The 9,727-nt window shown below is 52.9% G+C and overlaps 1 protein-coding gene across 1 annotated transcript; it reads right to left on the bottom strand.

Annotated features, from left to right (window-relative positions):
- Nucleotides 1-4,554: 4,554 nt before the first annotated feature.
- On the bottom strand, nucleotides 4,555-8,171 carry TRIL (TLR4 interactor with leucine rich repeats; the record flags this gene model as incomplete). Its single annotated transcript, XM_082015532.1, has 1 exon — nucleotides 4,555-8,171. The coding sequence occupies one exon, from the start codon at nucleotides 8,169-8,171 to the stop codon at nucleotides 5,871-5,873; it is 2,301 nt and encodes a 766-aa protein (XP_081871658.1). The 3' UTR covers nucleotides 4,555-5,870.
- Nucleotides 8,172-9,727: the final 1,556 nt, after the last annotated feature.

Below are 9,727 nucleotides of genomic sequence, written 5' to 3'. Positions count from 1 at the left end.
CAATTGACTATTTTTCTATGGGAATTTAATTTCTATGGGAATTAAAGCATACTCTTGAGAAAACTCAACTTTTTATGGAGAAAAACACAACAGCAATATTTGGACAGGCTGCCAAAACTATGCTATATTTAGTATGGAGCAAAAAAAACAAATCCAGCATTCAGCACACACACGGTTTCCTTACCTTTATTCCCCATTTCTACTTAAGAAATATCAGATTACAGATCAACATTTATATAGCAACTCATCTCAAAAAGAGCTGCTCAGGTGAAAAATCAAGTACATCACTGTGTACACATAATTTGGCTGATCTGATTTTAGAAATAATTTTTTAAACCAAAGCTTCGCTTGTGGACCTCACACAACATATGCACACCTTCGGTGGCCGGAGACACATGAACTAGTGTGAGCAGCCAGGTTTTTGGACATGTAGTGTTTCTCTTGCTCACCGAAGGAGTTTTCTTCAAATGCATATACTGTCATGAAAACAACTGGTTTTTTGAGGACTCGTCCACTACGATCTAAATGTAAGTAAGTTTACTAGTTAAATAAATATCCTGATGGAACTGGAGTAGACTCTTCTTTTTCCTCCCAATTCCTCATTTTCCAAATCTCTCTCGGGAAAGGGCAGAAAGGAAAAGGCACAAGACATATATATAATTTACCAGGTCCCTTCTTGTAAGGGTAACATGGTTCAAATGATGGCGGTATTTTAAAATGTGGCATTTGCAGTGCGCTGTGAAAACTAACGATAGCACTGCATAAAGAAATCAATATTTTTATAAATCCAGCTGTGTTAACACAGGCTCTGATGGTCAGGTGGTGCTTTTCAACAAGGGATTTTCATGCACATGTAGCCCTTCACTGACCTGTTCTCTTCAGATTATTTCTCTCTACCCCTGTGCTCTCACACCAACGTTTCTGGCATGCCATGGAGAAGTTTTCAGCGTTTTCAGTTTTGCAGATCATTATCAATTTGCCGGTAAAGGTATATCCTCTACATAGGATTTTTATCCAATGTGAGTAGCCTAGATTTTTTTAGACCACAGACAAACCGGGTGCCAAGACCCCCCGAGGTTGTATAAGCAGCTTCCCATCTTTGACTGTTTTTTTCCTGCCTCTGCACCCCCACATTTTGCCGCTCCCAATACTCGTGCGAGTTGAACAGGCTCAAAGAGACCGAGCTGGGTGAAAAATAAGGGAGGGGGGAGGTACTAGGAAAGGTTATTTTCCAGGAGGTTCGGTTTCACAGTTCACCCTCCAGCTGCACAAACAAGCGTGCCGGCTGGCTGCCGCGAAGGGTCGGGGACTGGGGAGGGGGCAGGAGGTGGGCTGAGGCCGCCCAGCCGGGCAGCGCTGCCGCCAGGGAAGCCCGGGTACCTTTTGCAGACTTGTACTGGGTTTGTGCCGCAAGGTTGTGGTAGTGGTGGGGGATGCAGGGGTGGCTTCTGTGAGAAGCTGCCAGAAGCTTCCCCTGTGTCCGACAGAGCCAATGCCAGCCGGCTCCAAGATGGACGCACCGCTGGCCAAGGCCGAGCCCATCAGCGACGGTGGCAGCACCTCTGGGATCACATAGTTAAGAAGGGGAACAAAATCTGCATGTGGCATTTTGCAGCCAGAGAGAGGAGTGAGAACATGTGAAAACAGCTCCAAGACACCAAGGTCAGTAAGGAAGGAGGGGCAGGAGGGGCTTCAGGCACCAGAGCAGAGATTCCCCTGCAGACCATGGTGAAGACCATGGTGAGGCCAGCTGACCCCCTGCAGCCATGGAGCTCCACGGGGGAGCAGACCTCCACCTGTAGCCCAGGGAGAGCCCCACGCTGGAGCAGGGGGATGCCCGAAGGAGGCTGTGATCCCATGGGAGGCCCACACTGGAGCAGGCTCTTGGCAGGACCTGTGGACCCATGGAGAGAGGAGCCCACGCTGGAGCAGGTTTGCTGGCAGGACTTGTGACCCTGCAAGAGACCATGCAGGAGCAGTCTGTTCCTGAAGGACGGCACCCCGTGGAAGGGACCCACGCTGGAGCAGTTCGTGAAGAACTGCAGCCCGTGGGAAGGACTCACGTTGGAGAAGTTCGTGGAGAAGTCCCGTAGGAGGGACCCCAGGCTGGAGCAGGGGCAGAGTGTGAGGAGTCCTCCCCCTGAGGAGGAAGGAGCGGCAGAGACAATGTGTGATGAACTGACCACAACCCCCATTCCCTGTCCCCGTGTGCCACTCGGGGGGGAGGTGGTAGAGGAATTGGGAGCAAAGTTGAGCCTAGGAAGAAGGGAGGGGTGGGGGGAAGGTGCTTTAAGATTTGGTTTTATTTCTCATTATCCTGCTCTGATTTGATTGGTGATAAATTAAACAAATTTCCCCAAGTTGAGTCTGTTTTGCCCGTGATGGTAATTGCTGACCGATCTCTCCCCGTCCTTATCTCAACCCACAAGCTTCTCCTTACTTTTTCTCTCCCCTGTCCTGCTGAGAAGGGGATTGATAGAACGGCTTTGGTGGGCAGCTGGCATCCAGCCAAGGTCAACCCACCACAAGACCCCCCAGCAGTAGTCCATTTAATTTGATGGGACAATATTTTGATGATTTTCAATCTTTGATAGATAACATGCTCAGCAGTTACTTAAGCAGGAGAATAGCACTCCGTTCACTCTTCCCCAAGCTGCATGGATTCCAGGAGGGGACATGGCAGTAAAACTCTATTTCTGCTAGAAGGACAAACATTTTAAGCACAAACTGATGGCAGATTCATCCATTCAGAAAGGGTGGGTTTTACAGTCATTCTTTAGAAAGGAGGTTACTTTAAAAAAGACACAAATATATATAAAGACTTTCCTACTGGTAAAAGTAGAGCTGTGTAATATTTACATCGTTCAGTCATTGAATGTCACTGACATTTCTTTCCTCAACCACCTGCTAGTAGAGCCCTGCCCCTGCAAAAAAGCTGCAGGTAACATCTGCACACAGAGCCTAAGTATTCCTAGAGTTACAGAACCTGTGACTTTTAAGAAGTCACCAACTTCATTCTGTTAACCATCTTGTTGTTTTTGTTGTGTAGATCTATGCATTCACTTCTCCATTTCATTCTAGCAATTCTCCAGACATTTGTATAAATTCAAAAAGCACAGCCAATTCTTAATTAGAACAGCACATATATGCTCAACATCACATGTTGATATCATTAGCCTGACAATACTGAAAAACCCTCAGAACTGTAATTTCCAATGAGCATAAACTACTGCTACTGTCCTGTACAATCATTAGTTCTTTTTTAGCTTACAAGGGATCATTAGTTCACTGATGTAAGGGTATTAGTCTATCTTGGGACAGTGGTCTACCTGTTTCAGAACTGACCATTTTATTTATTTTAGTGTTTGCACTATCCAAACATATTACAATGAAAATAGAAAATACAATGTATGGTGAGAAGACATGAGAGATGAACAATGAGGCACTCTCTGCACTCCTAAGAAGCAGCAGTGCCAGTAGTAAGTTACAGCCAGTCTATGACTGAAGAGTGATGCATTATGAGATACAATCTAAGACACCAATTTTCTTTCAGCAAATGGATTTATTGACATAATTGACTATAACCACGTACAGCATCTATGCATCTCCCATTGGAAGAATATCCAGTGATAGAGCTAACATTAGTGTGATACACAGCTTTACTCAATAATCCCCACTGCATTCCTAACAACAAACAGTGGTGTATTCCACAGTCAGTCACAAATGGCCAAAAGCACCCAGGTGTCCAGAAGAACAGAAATTTAAGATTCTTCACAAAAAAACCCCAATCTGATCCTGTATTCCTTCAGTGTTAATTCCATTCAACATTGTGTCTGTAAGAGTCACGAAGTTTATTCTATACACTGACAATTGAGTTTGGCCCCTGATATTCATGAAAACTACTGCCTGTCAAAATGAAATCCCAAAGGACTTTTTGCTACTGACTCAAAAATCAAGACTTTTTTTTTTTCCATTTAAAAGGCAAAGACTAAGGCAAATGATCTCTACACTCTCTCCTTTCTTCCCATTTGAATTTAAAGATTGAACAAAATTCCCTCAGAGCATAAAAGTCTTTTCTCTCCATTCAGTCACTGAACTCCAATTGAAGGTACCAGTTACTATGGTGTCTTTTCTAAACACTTGTTCATCTGAAAAAAAAAAAAACCAAACTCCAAAACACCCCACCCCCCCAAAAAACCCTGAATTGCTTACTTGCAGTTACGGTAATAAACAACTTGTAGTCATGAACACCTTCGGTCAGCAATGAATGCATGATATTGAGACAAATGTCTCCATAGTTCAGTAACACTTCCTTCAAGCTATTCAGTTCCCCAAGAGTTCATCTGAGGTTGCACATTAGATTCAAAGGAGCAGAAGTAGTATCAATGGTCTCAACAGTTTACCAAACTCTATCTGAAGCGTTTGCATTTAAAGTGTAACCCCAGTTTGGACCTTTTTAATTAGCTCATTTCTAGACCACACAGAGAGAATTATTAATGTAAACTAAGCCACCATATTTCATAGTAACAGAACCACATTCTGTAAATATCTAGGAAAGTAGAAGTCCGAGAAAGTAGAGAGCAACTGATCATAAAATGATTTGCATTGCTCTAAAACCAAAAGCAAAATTCAAGTTAAAAAAAACCAAACCAAACCAAAAACAACTCAAACATCATATACTACTGCATAAGGGTTTAACTTTAGCATTACTCACTCAGCTACACAAAACACGGAATCTAGATTAATATACAAAAATGTTTTATTTCACAGTGAGGTACATAAAGCTTCTAACTTTAGTAGGCTAAGGCTAAGAGAGAATTGCCTGTTAGGATAAAGACTGTTTCACATTCCTGAAATATTCTGACCTATTATTGTTTCTGAAGAAAGGCACCAATATTATTTATCCATCAACAGTTCACCTCTGCATCTACCCATTTAGCAATAAAGATGGATTATGTGAGGGTCAGTGATCTACTGACCATCACGGACCCAGACAACTATAGCACACATTAATGTGTACAAGTACCAAGCAGTATTTATTAAAAAAAAAATTTAAAAATAGCTCATATGTAAACAAATTACAAAACTCTGTTAGTTTTTCCTAGTGGTGTCAGCAATATATTCCTGTAAAACTAACCAGCTGCATTATTGTTTCCCGTTTACAAAAAAGTATGAAAACACACTGGCACACATTAAATCACCTCACATTCGGTTTGACTTAAAATGGCAGAGTTTTCCAACTGTCCAGCACAAAACATACATTTCAGCCCTCAAGAAGACTCGCAGGTTGCACACATTTCAACAGTAACATTTAAAGACGACCTCCAGTCCAAATTTTTGATTAAGAAGGGCTGATGCCTTGGAAAGGTCTGTTCAAAGCACCTTTGCACGGGGCTGGGCCACTCACTGTAACTGTTGTTCCCAGCTGCAGTCCAAGAAAACCACCTGTAAAATACCACACTAAATTTACGGCTCTGAGTTTGCATAAGGGAGGCGAGGCACCAGCTGCTGTTCGCGGTAGCTCCCGCTGTTTTGCTCTCCTCACGGCAAGGAACAGTTACCGGCACAGTCAGGGCTTTTGCTTGGGTTAGTGATGACTTCTGAGAAAAGTGACCTCCTCGCAAAGGTGACCGAGCAAACCCGTCTCACAGATAGCATCAGCCCTGGCCTGCAACAGGGGCGGCTGAAGGCAGCGACTGCGCCACAGCTCTCCCCCTCGGAGGCCGCGACCCCGCGCTACCCCCTCACAGCCGAAAGGCCGCCTCCTCTCCCCGCGCTGACTACAGCTCCCAGCCCGCCTCGCCGCATGGCGGCGCCCGCCACCGCCCGCCTCCCGCGCGGAGCCTGCCGGGAGCTGTAGTTTGGCGGGCTCAGTCGGCGAACCGCTGCAGCAGGTGGTCGTCGCCGTGTCGGGCGCCGCCGCCGCTATCCATGAAGCGCTCGCAGGGGAACTCGATGAGGTCGGCCTCGCTGAGGGCGCAGGCGGTGCCGCGGGGCGGCCGGTGGGACTGGAAGCCCGAGAAGTCGGCGGAGACGCCGGTGCCCATGGAGCGGAGGGGACGGCGGGTGGAGTAGAGCTGCCGGACGTGGACGGGCGCCGCCTTCCGCCGCCGCCGCCCCAGCACCTTCTTCCGCAGCAGGCGGGAGGCCCAGGCGGCCAGCGCCGCGAAGAGCAGCAGGGCGTTCACTGCCAGTAGCACCAGGGTGAGGAGCTGCTGGTCGGGGCCGCGGGGCTCGCCCGCCGCCGCGCCGCCCTCGGGCAGGGTGACCAGCCCGGCGCAGTGGTCCCGCGGCGCCACCGGGCACACGCGACCGCCGAGGATGCCCTCGACGCAGACGAGGTAGGGGGTGTCCGGGCGGAGCTCCTGCAGGGTGGCGGCTGGCTCGCCGCGCTCCGGCAGGTAGACGAAACGCTGGAACTTGACGGTAGTGCCGAAGCGGTCGAAGAGGAGACGGAACCGCGCCGGCCCCAGCAGGCGCGGGCTGCGGTGCGGCCGCACTGCCCAGCGAACCGTCACCGAGCTGGAACCCACCGCCTCCACCGACAGGTTGCAAAGGAACATCTTGTTGAAGTCGCAGGGGTCAGACACCAGCGGCGGCACACCGGAGGCCGGCGCCGAGCGGGCCTTGCTGGCCCGCCGGGGCCATGCGGCGCTGGGCGGCGCCGGCCCGGAGGCCGCCGGGCGGGCGGGCAGCAGTGGCGTGGGGCTGGCCGCCTCCGCCGCGGCCCTGGGCGGCCCCGCCGGGCCCTCGGGCGCCCCCAGCAGGCGGGCGGTGGAGGCGGACGGCGGCGGTCCCGGCGGCCCGCGGGGCAGCGCCGCGCCGCCGCTGCTGTTGCTGCCCGGCGGCCGGCGCTGCTCCTCTGCTGCCGGCGGCAGGGATGCAGAGGAGGGAGAGGCAGCGTCGTGGCAGGAGCCGCCGTCCTGCGGCGGCGGCAGCTGGGCGTCCTGAAGGTAGTCGAGGTACTTGCCGGCCAGGGTGGGCGGCAGGCGGCACTGCACGAAGACGGTGAGCAGGCGGCCCTGGGAGTGCCAGGCCCCCAGCCAGTGCTTGAGGCCGCGGAGGCGGCAGTCGCAGCTCCAGGCGTTCCCCTCCAGCTCCAGGCGATAGAGAGCCGGGCTGGAGGCAAAGAGCTCGCCGGGGAGGGTGGCCAGCATGTTGTCTCGCAGGCTGAGCTCCCGCAAGTGGCCGAGGCGGCCAAAGGTGGCAGGGTGCAAGGTGGTCAGTGCATTGCGGCTCAGATCCAGCGCCTCCAGGCTGCTCAGCGGCTCCAGCAGCGCAGCGGGCAGGTGGCTCAGCAGGTTTCCCTCCAGGCGCAGCTCCTTCAGCGAACCCAGCCCCGTGAAGGCATCTGGGGCCAGGTGAGCCAGACGGTTTCCACTGAGCGAGAGCTTCACCAAACCAGGCAGGTGCTGGAAGAGCCCCCCTGTCAGCTGCTGCAGGCTGTTGCTGGCCAGCAGCAGGGTGTGGAGGGAGTGCAGCGGCCCAAAGATGTCTGGGTGGCGAAGGGAGCTCTGCTGGTTCCCTGAGAGATCGAGGAAGCGCAGCTTAGCCAGGCCAGCAAAGGCACCGCGGCTCAGCCAGCGGATGCGGTTGGACTCCAGATGCAGGTAGAGTAAGTTTGGCAGCCCTGAGAAAGTGGAGTCACTCAGTGAGCCCAGCTCGTTGCCATCCAGCCGCAGCTTGACAAGGCTGCCGAGGCCAGAGAAGGAGGCAGCGTTGAGGCGGCCGATCTCGTTGGCGTTCACGTAGAGGATGCGCAGCTTGGCCAGGGCGCTGAGGGTGCCGGGGGCCAGCGCCGGCAACAGGTTGTTGCCCAGGTAGAGCTCCTCCAGCCGACCCAGGCGCTCAAAGGCCTTGGGGTGCAGCGAGCGGATCCGGTTGTACTGCAGGTCCAGGCGCTGGAGCCCTGCCAGGCGGTGGAAGTCGAAGGCAGAGATGTTGGCGATGAAGTTGCCCCCGAGGCTGTAGGTGAGAATATCCTGCGGGTCGGCAGCCTTGGGCACCGAGCGCAGGCCCCGGTTGGTGCAGAGGAGGTGCTGGTGCTGCTGGCAGTCGCATGGCTCGGGGCAGATGGGCTCGGCCGCGGGCAGCAGCAGGAGGAAGAGGGGGACAGAGCCCCAAAGTACCCGCGGCAGCACCATCAGGCGGACCCAGCGCGGCGCCCCCATCCCGGGACGAGCCGTGGGCTGCTTCCCCCGCCGGCTTTGTGTCTCTCCGGCATCCCCCCCGCCTCCTCCGCGGCTGCTAATCGGCCCCTCCTCTGCTCCGCGCCGGGCTGAGCTCCGCGCCGGGCAGGCAGGCGCGGCGGCGGCTGCAGGTCGCGGTGCCCGGCACCATGGGCTCGCCCGAGCCGGCCGGGGGCGCGGAGCGGCCGGGGGGACTGCAGGCTGCCGCCGCCCGGGCTCTGCCGCCCCTCGGGGCCCGCAGGCAGCGGTTCGGGGGGCGGGCGGCGGTGCTGAGCGGCGCGGCTGCCCGCGGCTCCGCCGGCTCTCCCAGGAGCGGAGGGGGCGGGCGGAGCGGGGAAGGGGGGGAGCGGCAGGCGGAGCGGGGGGCAGGAGAAAGACGAGCTCCGAAACTTGCCGAGAAAACAGCGGAAATTCGTACTTCCCACACTGTGCCCTGGGGGACCGGAGGATCGGATGGAGCGGGGGAGAGGGAGGACGGCGCGGCGGGAGGGGGGAGGAAGCCCACGGCCGGTGCTGGCTCGGCTCAGCCCCGGCAGCGAGCAGGGGCGCAAAGTGGGAAAGTAGGAATTGGAACCGGCTGTGGCTGCCTCCCAGCCACATGGGCTGCAGATAGAGCTGCGCATCGGGAGGGGGAAGGGAGCAGAAGTAAACTAGTAGTCGTCCGCCCGCCCCTCCTGCCCCCTTTTGGGGTTTTTTTGTGCTTGTAGTTAGAAACCTGCCAAAAGCAATAGTTACGGTTTACGCCGTATTAAGGACTTTGTTTTGTTTTAAGCAACCGGCAATCAGAGGACTAAGCCACCTATAGTACATCAAGGAATGAATTCTCATTCTTTCTCCACACCGTTCTTCCCAGTAGGTTCCTGACAAAGCTGCCCGTGAAGATGCAGTTGAACATAGCACCAGTTCCACGAGGGGTTCAGCAGGGTGATTAAGATGCTCTTTAGAAATAATTCCTATTTTAAAGATTCTTCTCTCTCAACAGCACACAAATTCAGAATGAAAGGAAGGTGTTAGAAAGCATACTGAAAACAAAATAGACTGTGTACCCCTCTATTTAGTGACTTGCCTTTTTTTTCCTGTTGGCAATTTTTGTTCTCCTAAGGTGTTGCCAGTGGCGTTAAGTGTCTAAGGGCAGGAGGAAATGCCTAGATATGAAGGGTATATAAGGCTGTCAAGGATGATGAGAGAAAGAAGATAATGCCCAAAATACCATGTTGCACGTGAAATTGTATCCAACTGCACACACCTTGCATGCACTTCTGGACTAAAGCAGTGTACAAGCCATCCTCCATTCTCTCACCAGAAGGCAGAACTTTCATGGAAGTTTTGTTTTTAGTGCCTGTGTCAACATGAGCAGGTAGCATGTTATCATAGTTTGTGCTGAGTCCCTGTTGTCTGCTTCCATGGAGAGGTGTTACTTTGATCTAACTCTGGTCCTGCTTTTTAGTGGTTGAACATGAAGTGTGCTCCAAGCCTGCTCTGGAGCATGAAGCACAGTGTTGTGCATGGAGGTCATCAAGCAGATTTGCCTCAAAAGC

This window comes from Phaethon aethereus (assembly GCF_964289735.1).
Source record: "Phaethon aethereus genome assembly, chromosome: 2".
Taxonomy (NCBI): Eukaryota; Metazoa; Chordata; class Aves; order Phaethontiformes; family Phaethontidae; genus Phaethon; species Phaethon aethereus.
Note: the sequence above shows the minus strand (reverse complement) of the source record. Positions and strands in the feature narration are given on the sequence as shown.